The 12,645-nt window shown below is 41.5% G+C and overlaps 1 protein-coding gene across 1 annotated transcript; it reads right to left on the bottom strand.

Annotated features, from left to right (window-relative positions):
• Nucleotides 1-1,337: 1,337 nt before the first annotated feature.
• On the bottom strand, nt 1,338-10,592 carry amotl2a (angiomotin like 2a). The gene is made up of 11 exons (XM_073851333.1): nt 10,366-10,592; nt 8,885-9,679; nt 8,610-8,802; nt 7,028-7,172; nt 6,847-6,933; nt 5,184-5,479; nt 4,911-5,107; nt 4,702-4,803; nt 4,427-4,593; nt 3,363-3,512; nt 1,338-3,051 (listed from the first exon to the last, which is right to left on the bottom strand). The coding sequence occupies exons 2-11, from the start codon at nt 9,607-9,609 to the stop codon at nt 2,981-2,983; spliced, it is 2,133 nt and encodes a 710-aa protein (XP_073707434.1). The 5' UTR covers nt 9,610-9,679; nt 10,366-10,592; the 3' UTR covers nt 1,338-2,980.
• Between the last annotated feature and the right edge of the window lie 2,053 nt (nt 10,593-12,645).

Here is a 12,645-nt window from a genome sequence, read left to right as displayed (position 1 = left end):
GCAAGCTCTGCACTGGTGGCACTCCGATCCCGCAGCTGAATCCTCTTTAGGAGACGATCCTGGCGCTTGCTGGACTTTCTTGGACGCCCTGAAGCCTTCTTAACAATGCAGTGGAAAGGTTTTTTCGGGATTAAGTTAATTTTCATGGCAAAGAAGGACTATGCAATTCATCTGATCACTCTGGAGTACATTCTGGAGTATATGCAAATTGCGATTATAAAAACTTAAGCTGCAACTTTTCCAATTTCCAATATTTGTGTAATTCTCAAAACTTTTGGCCACGACTGTACATCTGAATTGCTAGTAACCAAAACAAACACGAAAAGCACCCAGATGACCTACCACTTCCACCAAAATTAAAATTTCCCACCACTGAAGTAGTGTGAATGGCAGAGAAGCAAAATGACAATGCGGCAAGTTTGTTTACCCTCAAATGCAGTACACTCTTAAAAATAAAGATTCCAAATGAGTGTTTTTGCAGTGATGCCATAGAAGAACCATTTTGGTTCCCCAAAGAATATTTCAGCCTAAAAGAACCATTTCAAAGAACCTTTTGACTATAAAGTACCTTTTCTGCATTTGAAAGTTTCCATGGATGTTCAAGGTTCTTCACAGAACCATTGATGCCAATGAAGAACCTTTATTTTTAATATAATAATAATAATAATATGTTTAATTTATATAGCGCCTTTCAAGAACCCAAGGTCACTTTAACAAAATAATACAAGCAAAAAACAACAACAAAAAACAGACAAATAAAACAAGCAATTGGCAAACATGATACATCAGAAAGCAGAAGGGACATTCAGACAAGCAAGTGTTGACAACAAGGAACCATAGATAATAAACAACAGAAGGTCTAGCAACTTTATGATGAACTTCAATTATGTCAAGAAAATAATATTTTTTTAAGTGTAACTACTCAATTGTGGATGCACTTTTTAACTCAAAAGTGAGCTTAATTTGCAAAACAGTACTGGTTACTTCCATAATTCTATTCTCAGCTCTTCGTTAATCATTGTGCTTTCAAATTTTTTGTCTTCCATTTTAATATTTGCACGGTTGGTGAGAGGAATGCTCTTTTTTGGCTTTGGGAGCAGAACTGGAATGTGGCCTCCCTTCATGAAGACTGCTTGCCAACAGTGAAGCAGGTGGCAGAATTGTTTTGCGGTTGTAAATAAGGCTCCCTTGTGCTCTGAAAGAAAGATGTCATTCATGCCAAAGGAAGGACAGAGGTAAGAACAGATTGCACAGACTTGCACGTGTGAAACATCTCAGGAGGACACACCACCCGTATCTTCACAGTTAAGACAAATTAGCCGACACATTGGTTTTTGTAAAGATATATATTAAAGTTTTATTCAAATTACTGAAATGTTAAATGACATACAAAACAATTCCCCATTCTTGAAGTTCACAGCAACATCCAAATATGGGTCAACCAGTTTGAACTGCGTTTATCTACATTTCACGTCACTAATGCTCATATTTTTATCATATAACTTAATCGTAATGCAAATCTTTGGCATGTTCACATTACTAAATAGCAAAAAGTAAAATAATATACAAAATATATTAAATTCTCTCGTTTCAAAACAGCCCTTTCTGTAAACAGTCCAAGTAGTGAACAAAACAAGCATGACTCCACAACAAAGCCTCGACCAGCGAGTGCTTCGTATCAGAGCCAATAGGAAAATAAAAGTAGCATTTAATGATAGTAAGAAAGGTTAAATTAACATGGTATGATACTTATTACCCACATAGATAAGACTGTTTGTTTTTATGATATCTGTTTATCCCACTAAGAAAAGTCTCCGTCTCAGAAATCAAGGCTAGTCACAGTTGCTACATTGTGTTAGCGTTATATGCTTACAGTAGAACCAGCTACTGCAGCACTACAGAAATAAACAGATCCAAAAAGAGCATGGTAGTCTAAATGTCAGCCGTTTTGAACAAGGCCAAAAGGTCAGACTACAGATAGCCTTTTTCCTCTGAGCAGAGGCATTCCGCCATAGAGGAATGTGGGAAGATTAGCTCCGGCTTGTCTGCAAGGGAGTGGCAAGCATGGTGGTTGCAGTTCTGGGTGCAAAATAATAATAATAATATGGCATCTGAAACATCAGCCCCCATCCCTCCTTAGGGTAACACTAAAAGAGTATGTACCCATCCACTGTTGCCGAAAGGAGGCTTCCCATTCCTCTGCTTAAATCTGGGAGCGATTTAGTCAGTCAGTTATAGTAAGAACGCCAACTGTAATGATAATTTAGTCAAAGGGAGTGCTAGTGAAGGCATTAACCCAACTATTCTGGTAAATTTTCTAATCCCAGGTCTCCAGGTTCAAATTGTATTTGGCTTCCTACAATCCAAACTATTCTTTTCTTGATATTTAAGGATGAAGCAGTTGCGATGGTATATCTACTATACATGGAGCACATAAAGATATATTTGTCTAGGCTTTTATCTAGGAATGTGGGATATAGTCTTACATGGGTTGGTATACTATTAAAAAAATAAAACACTGCCCTTGGTTGTTCCTCAAAGGAGAGCAAATGCTAAAAAGTTTCACAACAGTGGGATATTTCTTCCTATTTCTCCATTCTGTCACACAGTCAGCAGCAATACTCATAAATACAACAAATGTCGACATATACAATGTGTTTATAAGCACTTAAGAAGTCTCTTTTGGAGCTCTGTAGAGGACTGTCCAAGTACCTCACATTCAGACAACAGATCTCACCATTTGAGATGGAACACCATCGTTTAACACATGGAGGAACTGTCAAGAGAGCTCAGCTCTCCTTCAACGAGGATCAGTCTTAGGTTACTCCACAATTCGTTCGTACTGACTGGCTTCAATGGCGAGCTCCTTCTCAAAGCAAGCACAGGATTCTCTTCATATGGTTGGTCCTCAGACGGAGACCCAATGAGAATCTTCTGTGTGTACGAACAGCAGGCAGCATCAAGCAGAACACCGTTCATCTCAGATGAGAATCTCCACCATGTCGTTTTCAACAGCGCCGCTGATCTGAGTCGTGTTGAGAGGAGTGGAATCTGCAATGAAATACAAAGATCTTCAGCTTTGTTGGCTAATGCCTGGAGAGCAAACAAGGCAGGAAGTTTTACAAAACTTGACTATGTTTTGTTTGAGTTCACTCCCCAATCGTTGCTTTGACATGGTGCTCAGGTTACTCTTTAACCACTCTGGTTCAAAAGGGCAAGTATGCACCATCATTACAGAATTCTAACCGTTAAGCATTGTCTTTGTCACCTGATACTATTAGATTTGTCACATCATATGTCAACCAACAAAACTGCTTAAGAAATACCAAGTAAGCGACACAAGTGAAGATAGCTTTACACACCAGAACTTGGAGCAGGTTCTGTTTTAGGGTTCGTCTCATCTGAAGTTTCTTCACACTGGGTGCTGCTGTCTCTACACTGGGTTTTGGCAAGAGGATGGGGTAACGGGGGCAACGACGCGGCTGCCGTCTGGTCATCCGAGAGGCTCTTCCCTAGAATCGCAGACGGAAAAGGAAGCAGTTTAATTACCGGTTCCAACATAGACATTCCACCACGCAAACATTTGCCATCCTGTAAACTCCCTTTACTATTCTGGAGGATCTATTCTAGAGAACATTCAAATGCATTCCGTTTCACAAGATGTTGACTATTTCAGGAACACCGGCTAGTCGCCACACTTATTTTATTTTAGTTGGCACATTCTTTCTTGGCGTCATTACATAGACGCTAAGTAAAGGAGCTGCCAGTTGTCCAGTTGAGAGTATATGTAATTTTTGGATCAGATACAGCAGGAGAGTCCAATCCTGCTCTTGGAGTGTCAATGTCCTGCAGAGTTTTGATACAATAATTGAACCAGCTACTACAGGGGTTCTCAACTCTGGCCTGTGAGATTTAAACTCCAACCTTGATCAAACTCACCTGCCTGTAACTTTCTAGTGATCCTAAAAACCTTGATTAACTTGTTCAGGTTTGCTTGATTAGGGTTGGAGCTGAAATCTGCAGAAAAAAAATGGAATTCATAGAATCTAATAGCTCAGGGGTTCTCAACTGTGGCCTTTAAGATCCATTTTTCTGCAGATTTCAGCTCTAACCCTAATCAAACACACCTGACCAAGTTAATCTGGGTTTTTAGGATCACTAGAAAGTTACAGGCAGGTGAATTTCATTGAGGTTGGAGCTGAACTCTACAGGAAAATGGAAGAAGAACCCCTGTAGTAGATGGTTCAATTAGAGTTGTACCAGAACTCTGGAGAACACTGACCCTCCAAGAGCAGGACCAACGTTCACCACTCCGGTACTAGGACTACTAGAAACTTCTAGGCAGGAAGGTTGGAGCTAATCTCTCCAGGAATAAGGCCTTCCAGGCGCAGGATTTGAAACCATTGGCTATGGCTACTATGCTCACCTTTGGTTCGGGTGGTGCTAGCTGTGGCAACCGTGTTGATGGAGGGAACAGATCGGGCAGGTCGTAGGCCTTGTGACTCAGGTCGGCCTTGATCTCGTCGTGACCGCTGCTGCATGACCTTTATAATGGCATCCTTCTCCAAAAGTTGAGCGTAAAGCGCCCGGATCCTGATAAAACAGACTACTTTGAGATACAGCACATGGAGGCTACTGGAAACTAAACACTTGCAAAAAACTTTTTGATTGCCTTTCCAGAGAATGTAATAGTGGACATACCGGTTTTCCATCTCTTGATGTCTGTGGTTGGGGGATGGCAGGTCTTCATTGAAGCTGCTGTTGGGTGAATGGCGAGGTGAATGGTTGATGATTGTTGTATCCCTGAAAAGAACATGACAGTTATACAAGAGTTTATACAAGATATACACCAAATTAATTACGATTTCCCATCCTTTTAAGCAAGGCTTCCATCACTTGCTTCGACTCACCTCTGAGCTGCGGCAGTAGCTGCGGCATCCATGGCGAATTGGCGCATCGTGCTCTCCTCAAGATACTTTTGCTCCCAGCGGGTTATATCAGCCTCTAGGGCCAGAACCTGCTCCTCGCTTTCTCTCAGCTGCTGATGCAGAGATGACACGTTAAGGTCCGAGTAGGACCCTGGACTTGTTTGAGCTTGAGACTGCCACTGAAAAAGAAGAATAAGGTTCAATTGTCGAGCCCAAAACATTTTCTCACTACACAAAAGATAGTCTGTTTTTTACCTGCTGTGCTCTCAGGTTCTTGAGCTCCTGCTCCAGTCTAGTCCTCAACCGTAACTCCAGCGCCTCCCTCTTCTCACATGCTGCCTGCAACTGTGCCAGGGCGCTCTGCATTCTCTCAACTTTCTCAACGTACGCTCTTTTCCTGCGTAACTCTTCTTCCAGCTGCCTATTTCTCGTATGAGCAGACATCAGCGATTGCTCCAAAGCTTCTCTGCGCCTCTTCCATTCTTCTCCTGAGACCCGCAGATGCTGCAGCTCTTTTTCTAAACGTTCCCGCTCTCGAAGGTGATCCTCATCTGTGGAGAGAATGAGATGAACATTTTGAGAACTCTGTACCACGACAACTCTTGCTGTTCACAAAATGAATGGCCGTGCTTTAGGACTGGGGTGTGTCCAGAGCATTCTCTGGGCTGTAGTCTCATTCTAACCAATTCTCAAGGGATAAGCTTCCCACAAGAGTCTGGAACAAAAGAGGCATGCTTGATTTACACATGTCTGTCTGGGTTTGCAGGGGAGTGGCAGAGTTTCCGCATGTCCTTTGACCTACACTGCAGATTCCCAGATTACAAAAGCGATTCAGTGAATTCCCGTTTGGGATGCTGAATTCCTCAAACGCTCTACGATGACTTGGCTCACTGAAAAGGGACATACTAAAGTCCAGCTCACTTGTTTCTGGGTCACTTTGAATGCCTTGTGAGATACCAAACAAATTAGACAGCAATTAGTCTTCCATTCCGCTCCTACTCTGATTATACAACCCAAAACAAATGCCATTGGATGGAATGCAGACTTCCTCTTATCCACTTACGCACACAGGCACGTCTTTGTACCAAATGAATCTCTGGAATGCCTCTGAGGCAGGCAGTAAACATGTAAAGCAAATAGCTCCACAAGGTCATAAAGCGTAATGCTAACTTATACATCGTTATAAGTCTTCAAAGATGGCTTGGACATGCTTCTGTGGAACTATGTGTTGGCTCACAAGGAAATTTTTAAATATTTAAACATCCAGGCTTTTTGTTTGCACAAAACCATTTCACTTCATACATCTATCCTTAGGGGAATAAAAAAAGACCATTCCAAAAACGTACAATCAAATGCTGAACAACAACAACAATCCCTATTAGGATTAGCAAAACAAATCTAATTTACCCTACCACAGGTCTAAATTCTTTAGCACTAATATGCCCAAAAATGGAGAGCCAGTGCATAGGCCATCAGAAGGGGGTGCTTAGGGCCTCAGAAGCTGAAATAGTGGTGGGGGCTGTTGGAAAACATTCCGGGAGGATGGAATATCCCAAAATACCTGAAAATATTTCAGGAATCCAGGTCACATTTACTTATAGTGTTAATAAGGGTTGGTGGTTGAATTCTTAAAGCAACTACCTGAGATGAAGAACACAGTGTGTACCTCACCAGCTATTCACTGAAGCCTGCATGGCAGTTAATTTGATTAAAAACTATGCTTATGGACCATTTCCGCTTAGAAAGCTTTGTCAGGATTCACATCAATGATAAACACGCAGTGCATTATTGTTAGGAATGCGTCGTTATGTCTACAACATAAACATAAAAAGTCAGTGGGAACAGCTGGGGCTGCTCACATGGTCGACCGCGCATTGGGAGAAAGACAATTTATAGAGAAGCAAAGGGGAATTCTTACTTTGCTCAACCAGTTTGGCGAAGGCATGCCGACTCTTGTCTTCAACTTCCATGGCTGCTCTCTGTTTGCTGGCTGTATCCAGGCGGTCTAATGTGGGAGTCAACAATTAGTATTTATCGCCACATACCTAAACATGTAGCTCATATTCAAGACAATTACTCAGCTATGTGAACCAACTCACCCCTGAGATCTCGGTTGAAGTCATGAAGTCGCTTGATCTCACTCTCAAGCTTGTTCCTCATGGTTTTCTCAAGGGCTTCTCTCTTAGCAGATCCCTTCATGAGAGTCTCATAGGCCTCTGATATCCTCTGAATCTCCTGTTCGAGCTGAAAGAGAGGGGAAAATCTATTTAATACCCAGTGTTACTCTTTAACACAGGAACTCATCAGTTCCTGGTTGACTTTCACTGTAGGGAAAATAACAAGGTGGGTGTTATGCTGAGTATCTCCTTTGTGTTTCATGGAAAGACAGACGTCATATGGATTTAAACAACATGAGGATGAGTTTACGAAAGAATTTTGCTTTTTGGGTCAACTATACTGTCTTTTACACTTAAACATAAACAGACAAGGATCAGAGAGAAAGAATGACAGATAGACAAAAACAAATCAGGAAAAAAAAAAAGAGGGAAGAATGTGCTTGGCTGAGCTCTTCGTGGTGCTTGCCCACAAGTGAATCTCTCTCACAGAGCTCTTCAGGGACTGGGAATTGAATCAACATTCCAGAAAGAACACTTATGAGTCCCAGGTGTCTGCACATTCATCTCCCTACAGGACGGGATGCCAAAGGCAAACGTGGGGAACAAAGGAAAACTGCGTGTTGAAGGCATACCATTCAGAGACAAGAACAATACTTCACACTACATGCACTTTTCCAAAATGAACAAAAACGGTTTAAACTGTCATTGCTCAGATCACAACTACTGAATGTGATGTTCAATTTTTAAACAGGACCCAAGATGCCATGTGGGGTTCTGTTCAAGGGTGAAAGTGAAAGAGGCCATTCAGTCGGGGAATCCACAGCTGTGGGGTCTGGTTGTTCCTCTTTGCAGTCCAGTCCGTCAGCTGTGGGCTACGCAAAGCCCCTTATTCATTCGCGGACACTGAGATGTACGAAGACATCTGCTCCTATAGGCATCCCATTGGAATCCTAACAAAGAAACCACAGAACGATCCAGGGAGGCCTCATCCATTGGAGGTTTCTGATTTACAAATTTTCGCTCCGATTGAAGGCAACTTGATCTAACATGACAATTGTTCTGATTGCACAAACTACATGGAATCTAAAGAGAAATGTATTCGATGTAACTCTACTGAACGACATATGCAAGGCTCAAGAAGCCTTTGCAAAACAAATGCACAAACAAAAACCCGTTTTCTTTTTTTTTTTTTCCCCTCTTGTTCTGGCATGACACTGGTATTTAAGTGATGACATTATCACATTACACAAAAATGCTTGGCATTGCAGGCATGGGTAAATTCAGTGTTGTTTCACATGCTAAATAAGTTACTGGGAATTTTTGACTCAGTCACTAGGAATGAGTGCTTTTCAAATTAAACCGAAATCCTTGTGATCCTCTCCCTTGCACGCATTCCTACGCGGCAAGCGGGCTAATCTTCTTAGAATGTGGTGGCTAGAAAACACCAGCGCACAATGATTTCTTGTTTCCACACCCTTTGTAGGTCACTTCTGAGCTCAAAATCAAAGGCCATAGCCTCTTTTGCATTGGGTTATACCAAGAATATAACAGAGTCCTCTCTTACCTTTTGCAGCCTTGCTGCCTTCTCGCTGTAGCTTTCCACTTCCCCTCTCAGTCTCTCGTTTTCTTTCATGAGCTGCTCTACTTGGCAGTTGTTCACTGGGATGCTGTATCCTCCAACAATGACATCCTGTCCAGCAGGGGTCAATGTGGGAAGGCCGCTATGGCGAGGCGCTTGCGCCTGGTTTGGATATAACCTGATAGAGATAAACAATCAATTAGCATGCCAAAGCACCCACAATATGTAATATAAATGATCAAAATATCAGTTGAATGTACCTATGATGCTGTGAGTGGAAAGCAGGAGGAGGCTCTTTGTAATAGTGCCCATGTTCCTGTGAGTGACTTAGCATATATCCAGGGGATCGGACCATGAAGGGATACTCCGGAGGTGGACCGCGTTGGTCTGGCTCATGCATCAACCTTTCATTTACAACAAGGCCAGAGTGGTTATTAGAGAGCTGAGGGTAGCTATGCGATGAGCTCATTGGAATACTATCATGGACACAGTTCCTCTCCAGCGAGAGCTGCATGAGGTGCTCGCTGAGCGAGCGAGCGTGTTCCCGCTTCACGTCCCACATTCTCTCTTCCTGCTCAGCTCCTCCAACCACTCCAGAGGTCTCCATGCTGCCGTGCTGAAGCCCAACCTGACCTCTCTGGTAGGCCAGGTACTGTGAATGAGCCTTTGCTTCCTCATAGGTAGGCAGCTCCTCTGTGTGGAGCTGATAGAGGTGGCAGACCGGGCTCTCTGAGTGCTGGTAGTCCCCCTGGTGCTCTTGGCCCTGGGGCTCCTGCCGGGTGGACAACTGGGGAGAAAGTGATTCCTCTTGCGTTAGGCTTTCCAAGGACGAACGAGGGCTTCCTGCACCACCACCGCTGCTGCCTCCACGCAGAGCCTGCTGCTGGATGGCCAACAAAGTTGGATCAGTAGGGTTCCCATAACGGAGCTGCTCTTGAATCAGTCGGTGCAGCACCGTGCCTGACGAATCCTCTGCTGTTCTCATTTCAGTCTTTGTTTCGCAGATCAATCAATGGTACTGTGTTAGGAGAGTTTTTTTTGGCTTGACTGTGAACCTGAGTTAAAAAGATGATAATAATTAAATAAGATTTCACATGCAATGCTATTGCTCATCTATATTGCAACGCTCTACAACAGCAAACACCAGTGAGTGGTGCCTCACTCCACATGCTTTTAGGCTGACTGCCTTTACCCATAGCAACACCACATTTGCCCAAAAATACCTCTTGCACCATCCTACAACCCCCATCAAGCACTGGGTTTAAACTGAGTTTATAAATGTTGATTAGAATTAAAAGTCAACGGAAATTGGGTAGGATCCAATAACTTTCCAAAGTTGCGAAAATGATTTCCAGCTGCAAAGACAAATTCCTATCTGGTGTCTCACCTTTGTTTTACAATCACAACTGTAGTAATACCTTTAAATATGCCAAGTGGAAGATTGCAAACAAGGGGATGTTATAAAAGTTGTCTAGTTCCTCTTCTCTTATTGTTGATAAACTGAATGTAGCACTACAGATGTTTTAACTCCCATAAAAATATTTCCATTTATGTGTTCAACAATTCAACAAAGCCCATAAATAAATCCATAAAATCCTTTCGTACACGTACAGTGTATTGAATAAACATAAAACACACAATATTAAAGCACTGGTTCGTTCACTGGTGGACATCATGTAAAGTACAATAAAAATGAGTAGTTTATAACAACAAGCTGCTTTAAAACGGTTTAAAAACTCACCAAATCACAATCGCATCACGACCAAAAGTGGCGGACGACTTTCTGTACTCGTATATATGTTTTCCGATATAATCCTTAAGGAAATTCGTTGAGTACGGCTTTTATTTCCATGCGTATGTTTGAGCTGTGTGCGCGTCTGGAGAGCTCCTCCAGCAGACTGAGCTCAGGAGGGGAGGGGCTCTGCTAATAAATGACCGAGCTCCGATTGTTCACGGCCTCTGGAATGCGCGGAATGTGAAGGCTGCGAGTCCCTCGGGGATCAAAAGCAGTTCCGCTTGTCGTTCGTCCCGCCTCCTCCTCCTCTTTGGAGCGCAGGGAGAACCGCTCACCCCCAGGCGGAGCGCGGAGCTCGGCGCGCTGCTGAAGGGGGGGCAGTGCCCGCGACAAGCGGAACTGCATTCACTCAGCCCCGTGCGCGTTTGTCCTGCTTCTTGAAGGCGTTTTTGTTTGTAACGGTGAGAGGAATGCAGTAAAAGTCGCAGAGAACTGTAACCTTTGTTGTTTTGTTTTGTTTTACTACACTTTCTTTTGAAGTTTCAGTGCCCTCATAAGCATACTTGTAGTCGTGTATAATTACGTACACCAAATATTTTGCAGAATGTGTATTTTTTACTTTATTGTTATTGTTATACTTGCCTGATTTGCAAGTCTTAAAGGGATAGTTCTCTTAAAAATAAATAAATAAGACTTGCAAATTATATAGGCGTATATAACGATACAGTAAGTATTTATTCAGAATTTATTCCGCCTGAAGTTGTTTTAAGCATTACTTTCTTCTATGGAACAGAAAAGATGTCGAAGTGTAGGGACTGCAGCCTCAGTCACCATTCACTTGCACTATATATATATTAAAATAAAGATGTAAAAAAAAGCAAATGGTGACTCAGGCTGTGATTTTTTTTTTTGAATAAGAAAGTCAAACAGTTTTTCATTGTTGGATGACCTATTCTTTAAACACATCAAATGCTTTATATGAGATGTGATAGCCTATATGTGCTAAAATATACACTTACCAGTCAAAAGTTTTTTAACAGTAATATTTTTAATGTTTTTAAAGAAATCTTTTGTTTAAAGAAGTGCGTTTACTTGATAAAGTACAGCAAAAACAGTATAATTGTAAAATATTTTTACTATTTAAAATAACTGTTTTCTATTTGAATATATTTCAAAATGTAATTTATTCCTGTGATCAAAGCTAAATTTTCAGCATCATTACTCCAGTCTTCAGTGTCACACGATCCTTAAGAAATCATTGAAATATGCAGATTTAAATATTGAATTATCAATATTTAAAACAGTTAAGTAAATTTTTTTCAGGATTCTTTAATGAATATAAAGATACAAGATCAGCATTTATCTGAAATAAAAAAGCTTTTGTAACATTACACACTATACCATTCAAAACCTTGCAGTCAGTATAGTTTTTTTTTTCTTTTGGGAAAGAAATTATAGAAATTAATACTTTAATTTAGCAAGGATGACATTTATAATGTTACAAAGGAGTTCTATTTCAGACAAATCCTGTTCTTTTGAACTTCTGGAACTCTACTCCGCTGTTTTCAAGATAATAATAATAATAAATGTTATTTTTTATATTTTTATAAATATTTTTTGAGCAGCAAATAGCTTGAAAGATCATGTGGCTGCAGTAATGATGCTAAAAATTCAGCACACACACACAAACGGATGAACGGATAAAGAGAAATATAGACCATGAGCCATTAGAGAATCGATTTGAAGGTCTTTTGTTTGCTCTGGGCTGGTGAATATTTAAGCCATGGCCCGTGCCAGTTAATTGCTGAGTGTGTCTGTGTGGATGATGGGGAGGGGGTGTCTGTATGTGTGTTTGAGGCATGCTGCCAACCAGCTGTCCATGGAGAGCAATCCTCTTTCACCCCTTAATCATGCCTCAGAAAGAGAGACGTATTGTTCCCTCTGAAGCAGACATTACAGGGGAGAGGTCTACCATCTGCTCGTATACCCTACACCTCCCTTACACACTTTACACAAACACTCTATTCACAAACACACACGCCTGACCCCGTCTCGCACAACGCACACCCTCGTTTTATCACGCACCATACCTCACATATGACACATTTATTGTATACTTCAATTCTGGTGTACAAACAGGTATTTACATGACGACAAAATGAGATAATGTAGAAAGCCATAACAGATGTAGATGACAGATCTGTTGGTAAAAAGAGAAGTAAAGTTTAGGGTTTGTATGTGATTTGCAAAATACTAACAACTTTTGAAGAACGCATTGCATACATC

The sequence above is a fragment of the Garra rufa genome, chromosome 12 (assembly GCF_049309525.1).
Source record: "Garra rufa chromosome 12, GarRuf1.0, whole genome shotgun sequence".
Taxonomy (NCBI): domain Eukaryota; kingdom Metazoa; phylum Chordata; class Actinopteri; order Cypriniformes; family Cyprinidae; genus Garra; species Garra rufa.
This window is presented reverse-complemented; position numbering and strand designations above follow the sequence as displayed.

Excerpts from the sequence above, each read along its gene's own strand:
- amotl2a (XM_073851333.1), bottom strand. The coding sequence starts at position 9,609 with ATGAGAACAGCAGAGGATTCGTCAGGCACGGTGCTGCACCGACTGATT. Across the intron at positions 4,804-4,910 it reads GCTACTGCCGCAGCTCAGAG|GGATACAACAATCATCAACC; the intron begins GTGAGTCGAAGC and ends TGTTCTTTTCAG. Across the intron at positions 3,052-3,362 it reads AGAACCTGCTCCAAGTTCTG|ATTCCACTCCTCTCAACACG; the intron begins GTGTGTAAAGCT and ends ATTTCATTGCAG.